This window comes from Thalassophryne amazonica, chromosome 5 (assembly GCF_902500255.1).
Source record: "Thalassophryne amazonica chromosome 5, fThaAma1.1, whole genome shotgun sequence".
Classification (NCBI taxonomy): Eukaryota; Metazoa; Chordata; class Actinopteri; order Batrachoidiformes; family Batrachoididae; genus Thalassophryne; species Thalassophryne amazonica.
The window spans coordinates 18,123,781-18,140,135 of record NC_047107.1 but is presented as its reverse complement, the minus strand read 5'-3'; the positions used below and the strand labels follow the sequence as shown (position 1 = coordinate 18,140,135).

The window sequence follows — 16,355 nt, the reverse complement described above, 5'->3', positions numbered from 1 at the left end:
GAGGATCCAAGAAAATTGGCCAGATTTCTAGAAATGAGAGCTGCTCCATCTAAAGTGGGATGGATGCCGTCTCTCCTAACAAGACCAGGTTTTCCCCAGAAGCTTTGCCAATTATCAATGAAGCCCACCTCATTTTTTGGACACCACTCAGACAGCCAGCAATTCAAGGAGAACATGCGGCTAAACATGTCACTCCCGGTCTGATTGGGGAGGGGCCCAGAGAAAACAACAGAGTCCGACATTGTTTTTGCAAAGTTACACACCGATTTAATGTTAATTTTAGTGACCTCCGATTGGCGTAACCGAGTGTCATTACTGCCGACGTGAATTACAATCTTACCAAATTTACGCTTAGCCTTAGCCAGCAATTTCAAATTTCCAACACAGATATGCAGCAGTACCATGAGGATGCTGCTGTGATATTTTCATCCTCGGTCATTCTTGTGATTCTTGGGGGAATGGCACTTCCAAAACTTGTTTATGGTAAGCATTCAGTCTGTGCAAAATCAGTACATAATCCTGAGATTCAATCTGATTTACTTCAACATCAGATTTTAAAAGCTTTAATGTATAGATACAGCAAATACTTTGAGTCCTCATTAAGTCTAGTAAGTAAAAAAACAGTCTGAAATCCCTCGATGATGTGACAGGAGACTGTCTCTGCAGGGGATCTACGGCTTTCATGATACTTTAGAGCAGATTAACCAAAATGACTGGGTGAAAAATATATTAACCCATAAAGATGTGGTAAATAATGTCCTAATCTACAGATCAGCAAAACAAATTAATGAGGTCAGAACAATAACGGTAAGCGCAGATAAATCCAGTGTATAATCCCGAAGCATCAGTATTAGAAAAATTAAAACAACAAACACCCCCCCCCCCCCCCCCCCCCCCCCCCCCCCCACCCCACACACACACACACCCAGCATGTTTAAGTGGAGGCAAACAAATCAGGGAAAGCTTTCACTCAGAGAACAAGCAGGAAGGTTGTTAGCTGCCAAATCACATCAGCAATCAAACAAAAGCTTGTGATCTATGTTACGTCATAATACCCACCAAAAGCATACTGCAAGCCAGCATTCGATATTTTAAATTTAGACTAAAATAGACTTTTTTCTTGACTGCAGCCATGATACCAGTTGTTACCCTAGTTACTTGTACCCCCCATGCTAGCATGAGACGTCTAGTTTTATTTAATTTTTCTGCAGATTTCGCTGATGCTAATGAATGATGGAAAAAGGCACTCACACACACATGCACCCCCACAAGATAAATCCAAACTGGCAAGTGTGAAAAATTAACCATTTAATATTTAGATCATATTGTCTGCTCTCTCTCTCTCTCTCTCTCTCTCTCTCTCTCTCTCGCTCTCTCTCGCTCTTTCTCAGTGCTCACACACAGTGAGGAAATACACTCAACAAAAATATAAACGCAACACTTTTGGTTCATTTCTCTACCATAAGCCGTCTCCAAAGGCGTTTCAGAGAATTTGGCAGTACATCCAACCAGCCTCACAACCGCAGACGTGTAACCACACCAGCCCAGGACCTCCACATCCAGCATGTTCACCTCCAAGATCGTCTGAGACCAGCCACTCGGACAGCTGCTGAAACAATCGGTTTGCATAACCAAAGCATTTCTGCACAAACTGTCAGAAACCGTCTCAGGGAAGCTCATCTGCATGCCTGTCGTCCTCATCGGGGTCTCGACCTGACTCCAGTTCATCGTCGTAACCGACTTGAGTGGGCAAATGCTCACATTCGCTGGCATTTGGCACGTTGGAGAGGTGTTCTCTTCACAGATGAATCCCGGTTCACACTGTCCAGGGCAGATGGCAGACAGCGTGTGTGGCGTCGTGTGGGTGAGCGGTTTTCTGATGTCAATGTTGTGGATCGAGTGGCCCATGGTGGCGGTGGGGTTATGGTATGGGCAAGCGTCTGTTATGGATGAAGAACACAGGTGCATTTTATTGATGGCATTTTGAATGCCCAGAGATACCGTGACGAGATCCTGAGGCCCATTGTTGTGCCATACATCCAAGAACATCACCTCATGTTACAGCAAGATAATGCACGGCCCCATGTTGCAAGGATCTGTACACAACTCTTGGAAGCTGAAAATGTCCCAGTTCTTGCATGGCCGGCATACTCACCGGACATGTCACCCATTGAGCATGTTTGGGATGCTCTGGACCGGCGTATACGACAGCATGTACCAGTTCCTGCCAATATCCAGCAACTTCGCACAGCCATTGAAGAGGAGTGGACCAACATTCCACAGGCCACAATTGACAACCTGATCAACTCTATGCGAAGGAGATGTGTTGCACTGCATGAGGCAAATGGTGGTCACACCAGATACTGACTGGTATCCCCCCCAATAAAACAAAACTGCACCTTTCAGAGTGGCCTTTTATTGTGGACAGTCTAAGGCACACCTGTGCACTAATCATGGTGTCTAATCAGTATCTTGATATGGCACACCTGTGAGGTGGGATGGATTATCTCAGCAAAGGAGAAGTGCTCACTATCACAGATTTAGACTGGTTTGTGAACAATATTTGAGGGAAATGGTGACATTGTGTATGTGGAAAAAGTTTTAGATCTTTGAGTTCATCTCATACAAAATGGGATCAAAACCAAAAGTGTTGCGTTTATATTTTTGTTGAGTGTATGATGGCAAACTGATCAAAATCCAGCATATATGTCAAAAAGTGGCAGCTTTCCGTGGGAATGTAACATCATCTCTAGCACACAAACTCCACGTGAAACAACAACAGGCACAAGGGCCACTGAAGTGGTTACACAGGAAGGTGTATTTGTATCACCGCGACAGATTGGGTGCATGTTAAGCAATGTGATAGACTCACAACTGCCACCGTTCTGTGTAAAGGGGCCTTATGATTGAATTTTATCATTATTAGGTCATTGCATGCAGTATGTCCTCGTATTGTTCAGCTAAATTGTTTTCCAAAGATTACAGAGTACTAAATAATTTGTTTGTTTGCATTTACAGTTTTTGCAGTTTTTATACAAGTCATAACTGAAATTTTGTCCCTGAGTGTTTCAATCAGCACAAAAAAAGGGGCTGTTTCCATCCTGTATGACATATGGTATGGCATTTTGTGATATCCTTTTAAAAGATGAAGAAAAAATCATCAATGTGTCAATTTAAAATACATGAAATATGATCATTTCTGAGTTATACGTATGTCCCCACGAGCCCACCACGGATAAGCTATTGAAGTACGTATGTATGTACACTGAACAAAAATATAAAAACTATAAACACTTTTGTTTTTGCTTACATTTTTCATGAGCTGAACTCAAAGATCTAAAACATTTTGAACATACATAAAAGACCTGGGCCCATATCCATGAAATAAATTGAATTCAAGACAGTAAATTAACATAAAATAATTACGTAGATCAAGCGGGTAGAGTGTTACTGACTCACTGTCTTCCTACATATGGAGAATATCTCTGCTTCCTCTCTGTTTTTTCTGCTATCTTATTTGCATAAGACACTCAGGCTTCTTAAAAGTCCTCCTCCCTACACTTACCAGTTTGGCACCTTAGGAGCTCTCTTAAGGCCTAAAGTCTTTGCGGACAACTTTCATCCTACCAAGGGAACATTCTAAGAAATGTTTCAGAATTCAAGGAATTCTAAGATTTTTCTTAGAATAATGTCACTAGGAGTTATTTTTAGCCTTAGGCTGCTTTGTGAATACGGGCCATCTTTCTCTGAAATATTCACAAATCTGTCTAAATCTGTGTTAGTGAGCATTTCTCCTTTGCTGAAATAATCCATCCCACCTCACAGGTGTGGCACATCAAGATGCTGATTAGACAGCATGATTATTGCACAGGTGTGCCTTAGGCTGGCCACAATAAAAGGCCACTCTGAAATATTCAGTTTTATCACACAGCACAATGCCCCAGATGTCGCAAGTTCTGAGGGAGCGCGCAATCGGCATGATGACTGCAGGAATGTTCACCAGCGCTCTTGCCTGTGAATTGAATGTTCATTTCTCTACCATAAGCCTTCTACAAAGGCGTTTTCTGAGAATTTGACAGTACATCCAACCGTCCTCACAACCGCAGACCACGTGTAACCACACCAGCCCATGACATCCCCATCCAGCATGTTCACCCCACAATCATCTGAGACCAGCCACCTGAACAGCTGCTGTAACAATCAATTTGCAGAACTAAACAATTTCTGCACAAACTCTCAGAAAATGTCTCAGAGAATCTCATTTTCATGCTCGTCGTCCTCATCGGGGTTGGACCTGACTGCAGGTATCATAACCAACTTGAGTGGGCAGATGATTACATTCAATCAATCAATCAATCAATCAATTTTTTTATATAGCGCCAAATCACAACAAACAGTTGCCCCAAGGCGCTTTATATTGTAAGGCAAGGCCATACAATAATTATGTAAAACCCCAACGGTCAAAACGACCCCCTGTGAGCAAGCACTTGGCTACAGTGGGAAGGAAAAACTCCCTTTTAACAGGAAGAAACCTCCAGCAGAACCAGGCTCAGGGAGGGGCAGTCTTCTGCTGGGACTGGTTGGGGCTGAGGGAGAGAACCAGGAAAAAGACATGTTGTTAATGTGTCCAGCTGAATGGTCACAATTGAAGCCTGTATCCTTCCACAATGTCTGATCCACCACTTCTTTTAGATCCTCTCCATAGTCAGCCACCCTCCAAAGGCCTGGACGTTGACCTGAAGTAAAGTTGATTTAAATACAGTGTTGATACGGCGGATCGATCTTCCTAAGGTTCCCTGTCCGAATTGTCCCGCCGTGAGCTTCCGTGTGAGCAATTTTTAAGGAAGAAAAGCAGAAAACCGCTCCGGGCTGAGTATCCAGGCGGCCGGTTCCACCGGGTGCCGTGGCCGCTCCTCGGGGCTCCCTCCCCGGTCTCTCAATGGCATCTGGCATATTGTAGAGTGTCTCTCTTCACAGATGAGTCTCAGTTTTCACCGTTAAGGGAAGATGGCGTGTGTGTGGCGTCATGTGGATGAGCGGTGTTCTGATGTCAATGTTGTGGATTGAGCGGCCCATGGTGGCAGTGAGGTTATGGTATGGGCAGGCTTATGTTATGGACAACAAACACAGGTGCATTTCATTGATGGCATTTTGAATGCACAGAGATACTGTGATGAGATCCTGAGGTCCATTGTTGTGCCATTCACCCACGACCATCACCTCATGTTGCAGAGTGATAATGCACGGCCCCATGTTGCAAGGATCCGTACACAATTCCTGGAGGCTGAAAACATCCCAGTTCTTGCATGGCCAGCATACTCACCGGACATGTCATCCATTGAGCACATTTGAGATGCTCTGAATCAGCGTATATGACAGCGTGTTCTAGTTCCTGCCAATATCCAACGACTTTGCACACCCATTGAAGAGGAGTGGACCAACATTCCATAGGCCACAATCAACAACCTGATCAACTCTATGCGAAGGAAATGTGCTGCACTGCATGAAGCAAATGGCGGTCACGCCAGATGCTGACTGGTTTTTTGATCCCCCCCCCCAATAAAGCAAAAATGAACATTTCAGAGTGGCCTTTTATTGTGGCCAACCTAAGGCACACCTGTGCAGTCATCACACTGTCTAATCAGCATCTTGATATGCCACACCTGTGAGGTGGGATGGATTCTCTCAGCAAAGGAGAAGATTTAGACACATTTAGAACACAGATTTAGACAGATTTGTCAATAATATCTGAGAGAAGGCAAACCCACAGTGCCCGGCTAGGGATGTGTCCCTCTTTGTCCCTGATTATTATTAATGTGACATAGAGAAGCTCACCCCCTGCAGGGTGCATGTCAGTCTGGGGATGCCGTGCCCTCCCTGGAGGAATTTCATTCACCCAGTAACACCTTAGAGGAAAATCCACACTTTGTGTTTGATCACAGTGCACCGTCATCGGTTACAAATCATCCAGAGTGAAAGAAACAGTGAATTTCGCCATTATGGATAACTCATGTTGGGTATGAGTTGCGTGTCCTGCTGGTAACAATAATAAACAGTCTCTAGAGAATGTTTAGCCTAAACTTGCATTTGGTGCATAAAGGAGGTGAAGAAGTTTTTAAACCCTATTCCGTACCCAGTATTAGATGTGCATTTAAACTGCGCTCACATGCATTTAGCCTGCGCTTGCTCTATAGCCCTGCGCTTTGTTCATGTGAGTCAGACATGAGAAGATTGCTCTTTCCTTCTCAAACTATGTTATAATTGCATAATTAAAAAAGTTCCCCTATCAGAGCAATGCAAGACCCCTCCACAAATCTGTGTCTGGCACCGGGTCTGGAGTGGTGGTGCAACAAAAGGCAAAAGTTGCTCAATGCAAAATTTCTCCAGTCACAGCCACAGAAGCTGAGCACTTCTTCAGAGTGTCTTGGTGGCTTCCCTCACTAGTCCCCTTGCACAGTCACAGAGTACTGTCTGCTCCAGACAGATTTACCACACAGTCCCATACTGTCTGTATTTCTTAAGGGCCCCTTCACACATAGTGCAAATACATACAAGTCCAGGGCGACTCATGGTGGTAGAGCTCGTATGAGCGCACCATGAAACATTGCGCAGACGGGCAAGAATGTACGGTGCCAGTGCGACAGTTCAGGCACACGGGAACACAGTGCCAGCAGCTGCACGATGTGGAACCAGATCACGCAGCTTCTGTGAAGAAAAAATAAATAAAGAATTTAAAAACTACATGCTGTGATGGTTCCGTGCACACGGGAGCACAGCAGCTTTTCACAGCAGCTGTGCGATGTGGTTACCACTTTACCACTGAGCTACCGTCGCTGTCCTGTAAAAGCTGCGGTAAACTGCCTGATATTAGAAAAGACATAGACGTATTTAAAATAAATAAAACCACACACCATATAAAACACCACATTTATCAAGCAGGCAATACAAATATGATCCATCTGTTCCTCTGTGGATGACCCATGGTCACTGATGTACAGTCATGAAATGACATGAATGAGAAGCAAGGCGCTCTGATCATGTCCACATCTGCTGGCAGCATCCAGCCGGCCTGTGCGTGTGCCCCGCAGGACAGACACCAACTCATGTGGAACAGAGCTTACATGGATGACATGACAGTCAGATCACCCGCTGTGTGTTATGATCTGATGGTCTGTTTCAACTCGGGGGCAGCCTGTCTATGGCCTGCAGCGTGTGCATGCTCGCTTGCTGCAGCTTGTCGCCACAGCCATATATGTTTTTATTTATGTCTATGTGATGACACCAAGCAGACACACGTGCATCACAGTGGGCAGTTGTTAGTCCATGTCCGTCCAAACACAGTACGTGTTGTCCAGCTGGGACATCCAGAACCACTGATCTCCACAGTCGCTTCTGTCAGCGGCCACACCTCCTGTCAGTTTAGCACACACAACAAAGCCACACTCGTGGGGCATTTAGACAATTTTCACTGCCGGCACGACAGTGATTGTCTGCTGACTGTTGTGTTAACAGTGCGAATGGCCACCCTTTTTGTAAGTGCCATGTGAGCTGTGTTAGATGTTGGTGCGTGTCACCTGGAATCTGGCCGACACCTGCAGCAAGAGGGTTCAATGGGCTCTCACAGGGGCCCTAAAGATTGATGAAAATAACAACCAAGACATGTTTAGTGACTTGGAAATGTTCATGTTATCTCCGCAAAATTCCAACAGAACAGTGCAGCTTCAGTTTGGGGATTTGTGAGAGTTAAGAGTCAGTGTCACAGACACGCTGGGTTACAGATTTCTAGCCTGTCTCAACGGCGATACGACAAAACAAAGGCTGTGTCACATTAACTCTTTGATTCAGCATCACCTAGTTTCTCTCATAGAGATGTGTCCCAATCTCCTGGGTCATGAGATTTATTCATGCGATTTAATACTTCAGTGAATTCAACTCGCTTCAGATAAGTTGCAATCAAAAGTCCAAAACCAAACTTCAGAGGCCATCTAAGATAAGCGGCTTTTAGGGAAGTGATGCATTCTTATTTAATGAGGAATGTGGCATGTTTTTCCACTAAAGTACTTCAAAATATCTAAGCTTGCTCTGAACGATTTGTGCATATCTTGTAAACAGCGTTTGAGTTTCGTCTTACCACCAAAGGTGTCTATGTGTTATGTGCTCCTGGATTTGTGCTGGTTTCCACATCAGGGTTTCTTACCTCCGCTGACGAAGTTGGAGGAGGTTAAGTTTTCGCCCCTGTTTGTCTGTTTGTGAACAGCCCGGAGCCCTTAATTTTTCATATATCGTTATGAAATTTTTATTGAAGATTTATATCGCGAGAAGCAAGAACTGATTCAATGTTCAAGGTTATAGGTCAAAGGTCAAAGTCAGGAAAAATGTTGGAAAATTGGAAAAATCCCTATCTTTAACATTGAACAAATTGTCAAAAATTCATAACTCTGTCAAAAAGTTCAAATTTCTTTCATATTTTTGAGTGTTATTTAGGATGGTATCCTTTATCAACTGACAAAGTTTGATTCGGATCAGATACAGATTACATATTTTTTTTTGTCCATTTAAATATAACATTGAAAACAACAATGTATATTTTACATTATATCTGAAACAAACATGCTCCAATCACTCTCATATTGGAAAGTGAGGTGTAGACTGACACTTACTGTCACCTGACAACGTTTGATCTGGATCTGATCCAGACTGTGGATTTTGTGAAATTTGAATTTAATATTGAATACTAAATATTTAATTATTTAATACTGAAAAGCCCATTTGGTGTACATTTAGGGAATAACCCTGTTGTGTCTGATGATTTGCAGACATTCATGCTGGTTATAAGGTCGCAAATTGAGCTTTACCGGTAAAAAGGAGTTTTTCCAGCGATCCAGTGTTATCAATTGCACAGTTTATTTTTCTGTAGGTAATTCGGTCTATTTTTCTGTTGGTAATTCGGCTGGCGAGGCTTACCCTTAGCAACAGCTAATGGTGCACTGTGATCATACACAAAGTGTGGATTTTCCTCTAAGGTGTTCCTGGATGAATGAAAATTCCTCCAGGGAGGCTTACTATTAGCAACAGCGCCTTCACCGTCACTCCAGCAGCGGGAAGGGCGCAGAGTAATCCATTAAATGTGAAATGGTAATTCTGTATCAGAATCCAGATCAATACTTTTTGTATGGTAGCTTAAATTCACCCATTTCGGCATTGTTGTCGCTATACCACATCTCTCGCTCTCAACTGACCGCACCATTATTGATATCGGCGTAGCACAACACAGAATAATACATCAAATGTGAAGTGGTCGAATATTTTGCCACCGTACACCTGATATTATATGGTCTGAAATTTCACACGATTAACCAATCAGATTTGCGGAAAAAAATGTAACTGGATTAGAATTTGCATTATATATTAATCAAAAGTGCCTTAATCACTCTCATTTTTCTCTTATGAATTTACCTACAGCACTAAAATTGGATTGAGGTTCCAATTTTATGCCTGTCTGTCTATCTTCCAGTTATCAGTCAGAAACCAAGTGCCACAAAGCAACGACAAATTGTGCATAGCAGAGATAACCAATGTTCTGTGAAAATTATTGGAAAAAGAATTTAGAAAAGCTGAAGGAAAAAAAATCCTGACAACAGCACAAAAAATTTGAATCAAGTGTCTGAACTAAATACATACTCCTGACATTTGATTACATCTATTTTAGCTTATGAAAAGTCACTTCTAACAGGACTTTGACCTTGCAAAATTTTGTCCAAAGTAAATTTTGGGTTTTAGGATTTTTGGGGGGTTATAGGGGGAGCACATATTGCTCAGGAATCCTTCAAATGTGCTAAAAACCAATCTAACCTGAAAAAAATGCCATGTTTCTTTTCCGTTGTGCCCCTATAGTTACGTCCATATAGGGACACAGTTTTAGTACTTTTGTCTGTGTACACCACCACAGTGCATTTGAAATGAAACAATCAAGATGTTCTATAGCCACCATATTAGTGCAGCAGATAACAGAATATTTACAGGTGCTTGTTTCCAGAAATGAACAATTGTTACAGCTATCTGCTCCACTAACTGGAAGGACTGGAAATAAGAGAAAGTTTAGTAAGTTCAATATGATATCAACATACAGAGTCTGCAGCAGCAGAGGATCACCACTTTGTGCATGAAAAAATAGTCCAACAGTATAATAACAATGCTTCTCAACATTCAGTTGCAAGGAATTTAGAGATTCCGTCATCTACAGTCCATAATATAATCAGAAGATTCAGAGAATCTGGAGAACTTTCTACATGTAAGCAGCAAGGCCGAAACCAACATTGAATGCCCATGACCTTCGATCCCTCAGGCTGCACGGCATTAAAACGACATCATTGTGCACAGTTCTTCTCACTACAAGTGCAAGTTAAACTGTCATGCAAAGCGAAAGCCATACATCAACAACAGCCACAAATGCCGCCGCCTTCTGCGGCCCAAGCTCATTTGAAATGGACAGGTGGCAAAGTGGAAAAGGGTGCTGTGGTCTGATGAGTCCACATCAGACCCGCGCCACGAGGGGGCGTTTGGGGCGACGCCCCCTCACGTCATCAACCGCGCCCCCTCGGATGTGAAAGTTATCAAAAAATTAAAATAAAAAAGAAGAAAAAGAAATACTGGAAAATATAGCAAAATATTAGTTATTCAATAATATCACGTATTTAACAATAAATCAAATGAATGTAACTAAAAGTAATTAATTTTAAAACAAACGGATATGGCGTGTGCTCCTGTGTTCAAGCGATTGATAGGTTGGGGGTTGCGCTTGTCAGTGCGGCAGAGGGCAAGGATCCTGAGTCCAGCGATTATGGCAAGGTGGACGAACTAAAGCATGCTCGATTTATTCAAGCAGAGTCAGAGCTGGAGTTCCTGGGATTCGTCAAGTCCACCAAGCAAAAGGCAGATCATGCAGCACGACTCACTTGGGGAGGGTGTAAATGCTGCACAAAGTACACATTCTTGGCCGCTGATCACAAATGTGATTAGTCGGGGCAGAGGCGTCAGGTGTCCTCAGGAACTGCTGCAACCTGTTACCACACGTTACGATTAATGGCACGTGTTGCTGGAGAATTATCAGGAACCATTATGCACAGCAAGAATAGCTGGTTCCATGTTGTTACGCGCTATTGCGCAGAACAGCGCATCGTAGAGTTCTGTCACGTTGTGGAATGAGGGTGAATTGTCTCCACACACACACCCATATTCAGCCAAACCAAATTCAGATCGCTCCAGTTTTTCAGAAGAACTTTGTGACCGCATGCGTAGTTGGGCTTTGTGCCATGGAGTGGCGCACATGCCCAATTGTGCTGTGTTTGCACTTGTGATGGAAGGCTGTATGTGGGGTTAATCTACTGTCTCGTGTCGTTTCTCAGATCAGTTGTTGGTTTGGTTTTGTAGTATGCAGGAGATCACTTGACTGAGGGTCTATACGTTCAAATAATAATTAAAAAAATACTGTCATCATTCTTTACTCGTACTCAGTCAGTCTCTTACAATGGTGTAGCCTAAATACATGAGCTTTCCAGGAGCGCACCCAATTCATTACGTACGCTCAGAGGCACGTCCCCTGCGGTGTGCACTTTTTTTGGGGGGGGGGGGGGGCCACGACCCCGCCCCCTGTGATAAACTCATCGCCCCCTTAATATTTTTTTTCTGGCGCCGGGCTTGGTCCACATTTCACATTGTTTTTGGAAATCATGGACGTTGTGTACTCCAGACAAAAGAGGAAAAAAGCCCACCCAGCACAAAGTTCAAAGCCAGCATCTGTGGATGCTAGGGGGGTGTGTTAGTGCCCATGGCATGGTCAGTTGGTTCTGTCTGTTCTGCCATTGGTGGTTGATGTCCGGTACCTGGGTGGGGGTGGTGCCATCTCCCCGGGGCTTCGGGGTATGTGGCCTCCCGTGCCCCGGACTCTCCCTCCGGGTTTGTGGGGGCCTCCTGTCTCCCTTTGGCTCCTCAACTGCCCTTGCCGGTCCGGGGTCCCCGTATAGCTCGGCGGTCCCTACCTGTGCTTTGGATTCGGTTGCAGTAGCTCCTTTGCCCCCATCCTTGCCGCCGCTAGCACCCGCCTTCGGGGGCCATGTCCCTGATGGTGTGGTTCTGGGGGTCCCCCTATTGGTGGGCTCATGCCAACGCCCTGTGTGCTTCCCTTGGTTATGGGGCTGTTCCCTGTGCCTCTGTGAGGAGGGCTGGTGTCGGGTGGTGCGTTCGGGTGCTGTCGGGCCGCTCCCTGTTGGTCTGTCTTGCTGCCCGGTGGCTCTGGTGGCTTCCCTTCCTGGCCCCTGTGCCCTTCCGCTTCCCTTTTTCTCGGGGTTTCTCCCGGGACCCTGCATCCTGGACCCATTCCCGTCGGTGCTCGCAGCTGGCTGCATGGCTTCCGACGTGCCGGAGTGATCCATGTCATATGGTAAGGATCTGTACCAGCCACAGTAGTGATCAGATATTTATATCAGATCTGGGTCTCTGTGTGTGGATGGTTGTGTGTTTGTGGCCATCACCACAATTTGGTTTTGGGTGCTCTCAAGGGGATCAATACTGTGGTGTCCTAGATTAGGGTATGGATGCTCACTAATTAGACAACCAACTGTTGCTGTCACTGTTTGTTCAGGTGTGGTTGTTTGTCCTGGTACAGTGAGGAAAATAAGTATTTGAACACCCTGCAGTTTTGCAAGTTCTCCCACTTAGAAATCATGGAGGGGTCTGAAATTTTCATAATCTAAAAAAAACAAAAAACAAATCCGGAAATCACAATGTATGATTTTTTTAATAATTTATTTGTATGTTACTGCTGCAAATAAGTACTTGTACCCACCATTTTGGTCTACTCCTCCATATGGATCTTCTCTAGATCTTTCAGGTTTGGAGTTTCAGCTCCCTCCAAAGATTTTCTATTGAGTTCAGGTCTGGAGACTGGCCAGGCCACTCCAGGACCTTGAAATGCTTCTTACGGAGCCCCTCCTTAGTTGCCCTGGCTGTGTGTTTGGGGTCATTGTCATGCTGGAAGATCCAGCCATGACCCATCTTCAGTGCTCTTACTGAGGGAAGGAGGTTGTATGGTTGGGGCCCCATCTCCTCGGTGTCTCACGTCACAGTTATTGTCTTCACCACTTGTCTTTCGTTCTTGTCTGTATTTGTGTTGTTTTGGTGGTCTGCCCTTCCTGATAGAAGTTGTCGGTTGGCTTTGAGGAGGATATATGCATATATGGGTATTAATGTTCATAAATGGTCCTGCCAATATGGCTTTTACCGTTACTATATATGCAGACAGGGGAGAAAAAAAATGAACTTGCGGTAATGACCAAAAGAATAATATCAGGGATATAAGCAGCAGAAATGTAGATGTGTCCCTGTAAATTGTTTTGTAAAGTGTGTCGGTAGCATGGCCCAAGCAGAGGGTCACCCCTTTGAGTCTGGTCTGCTTGAGGTTTCTTCCTCAAATCATCAGAGGGAGTTTTTCCTTATCACTGTCACCTGTGTTCTTGCTCTGGGGTTTGGTAAGGTTAGACCTTACTTGTGTGAAGCTCCTTGAGGCAACTTTGTTGTGATTTGGCGCTATATAAATGAAAATAAATAAAAATGAGATTCCTCCGTCTGGGAATATCTGGGCTTACGCTTCTGGACAAGGTGAGAAGCTCGACTATCTGGAGAGGACTCAGAATAGAGGCACTGCTTCTTGAATCGAAAGGAGCCAGCTGAAGTGGTTAGGGCATCTGGCGAGGACACCCCTAGTTGTCTCCATAGGAGGTCTACCAGGCATGTCCAACTTACAGGTGGCCTTGGGGACACCTCAGTATCCCCAGACAAGACTTACAGTACTTGGCCATGGGTAGGGCAGTGGAGGATGAGCTGCTCTAGGCTGCTGCCACCATGACCGTGACCGGGATAAGCAGCAGAAAAATACACTCAACAAAAATATAACGCAACACTTTAAGTTTGCTCCCATTTTGTCTGAGATGAACTCAAAAGATCTAAAACTTCTGCCACATACACATATCACCATTTCCCTCAAATATTGTTCACAAACCAGTCTAAATCTGTGATAGTGAGCACTTCTCCTTTGCTGAGATAATCCATCCCACCTCACAGGTGTGCCATATCAAGATGCTGATTAGACACCATGATTAGTGCACAGGTGTGCCTTAGACTGTCCACAATAAAAGGCCACTCTGAAAGGTGCAGTTTTGTTTTATTGGGGGGGGGGGGGGGATACCAGTCAGTATCTGGGTGTGACCACCATTTGCCTCATGCAGTGCACCACATCTCCTTCGCATAGAGTTGATCAGTGTTGGTCAATTGTGGCCTGTGAATGTTGGTCCACTCCTCTTCAATGGCTGTGCGAAGTTGCTGGATATTGGCAGGAACTGGTACAATGCTGGTCGTATACGCGGTCCAGAGCATCCCAAACAATGCTCAATGGGTGACATGTCGCGTGAGTATGCCGGCCATGCAAGAACTGGGACATTTTCAGCTTCCAAGAATTGTGGTCCAGATTCCTTGCAACATGGGGCCGTGCATTATCCTGCTGCAACATGAGGTGATGTTCTTGGATGTATGGCACAACAATGGGCCTCAGGATCTCGTCACGGTATCTCTGTGCAGTTCAAAATGCCATCAATAAAATGCACCTGTGTTCTTCATCCATAACAGACCCTGCCCATACCATAACCCCACCGTCACCATGGGCACTCGATCCACAACATTGACATCAGGAAAACCGCTCACCACACGACGCCACACACCGCTGTCTGCCATCTGCCCATGGACAGTGTGAACCGTGATTTATCCGTGAAGAGAACACCTCTCCAACGTGCCAAACACCAGCGAATGTGAGCATTTGCCCACTTAAGTCGGTTAGGACGACGAACTGGAGTCAGGTCGAGACCCCGATGTTTCAGCAGCTGTCCGAGTGGCTGGTCTCAGACGATCTTGGAGGTGAACATGCTGGATGTGGAGGTCCTGGGCTGGTGTGGTTACACGTGGTCTGCGGTTGTGACGCTGATTGGATGTACTGCCAAATTCTCTGAACGCCTTTGGAGACGGCTTATGGTAGAGAAATGACATTCAAATACACGAGCAACAGCTCTGGTTGACATTCCTGCTGTCCAGCATGCCAATTGCACGCTCCCTCAAATCTTGCGACATCTTGTGGCATTGTGCTGTGTGACAAAACTGCACCTTTCAGAGTGGCCTTTTATTGTGGGCAGTCTAAGGCACACCTGTGCACTAATCATGGTGTCTAATCCGCATCTTGATAGTGGCACACCTTGAGGTGGGATGGATTATCTCGCCAAAGGGAGAAGTGCTCACTATCACAGATTAGACTGGTTTGTGAACAATATTTGAGGGAAATGTGATAATTGTGTAGATGTGGAAAAAGTTTTAAATCTTTGAGTTCATCTCATACAAAATGGAAGCAAAACCAAAAAGGGTTGCTTTTATTTTTTGTTTGAGTGCAAATGAATGAAGGATTAAATCATTACTTTTACAGCCAGTTTTTTTTTTTTTTTTTTTGAGGTCTGATCTCACCATGACACACACTCTAACACAGGTCCTGTGAACCACGCCAATAGGACTTGAGTTTGTGTTCTTTGTGGCAAAAATACATACTACTTCATTGTGTAGTGAGTGTGTGTGTGGCTTTACTGCAGTATTACGGTAACAGATGTAAACCTGAAGCACATATCACATGCCAATAGCCACATATGGCACAAAACCACATTCAAAACCGATTGGATAAGTAATGTCCCCCTCCTTCACACCCAAAATAATATTTTTTATCTGGTTTTGGAACAACAAAGCCTGCGTGAACAAAATCACAAGAACCTAAATTCTCCACTTTTTGTTTCTGATTGCTGATCTGTGCTCCTAATCTTGATCCTGATTGTTGTTCTTTGTCCTACACCACTGACTTTGATCTCTAAAGCCAGTTTTTTTTTTTTTTTTTACTTACTGATCCTGATCACGGACCTTGTGCGCTAGGCTTATTTTGCTAATATGTATGATGGTCATATCTGCATTCCTGGATCTTCAGGGCTGATGAATGACAGCACTGATGCTGTAATCAGGATGAAGATCAGGTTTAAGGATCAAAGGCATATCCTCCTCGATTGAACCGGCATTAAAACTTTAATGCATTCTTCCATGACCCACCTCTCCTGAAAAATTCATTCACATTGGTGCATAATTTATGCATACTCTGACATATGACATAACCTTTGTAGCAGAGGCAATTTTGTCAGTTCCAGTCAGGTGGAGAATCATAGCTTGCCTTTTTCCCAGTACATGAGCCTTCTTCCTCTGACAGATAACAGCGATGGTTCCTC

General features: G+C 44.4%; 1 protein-coding gene across 1 annotated transcript in view; it reads right to left on the bottom strand.

Moving 5' to 3' along the window:
* Positions 1–16,355, bottom strand: part of LOC117510142 (transmembrane protein 132D) — a 223,538-nt gene that overhangs the window by 86,122 nt on the left and 121,061 nt on the right. Inside the window, 1 exon segment of the mRNA XM_034169755.1 lies at positions 16,301–16,355. Coding sequence (XP_034025646.1) covers positions 16,301–16,355 — 55 coding nt within the window.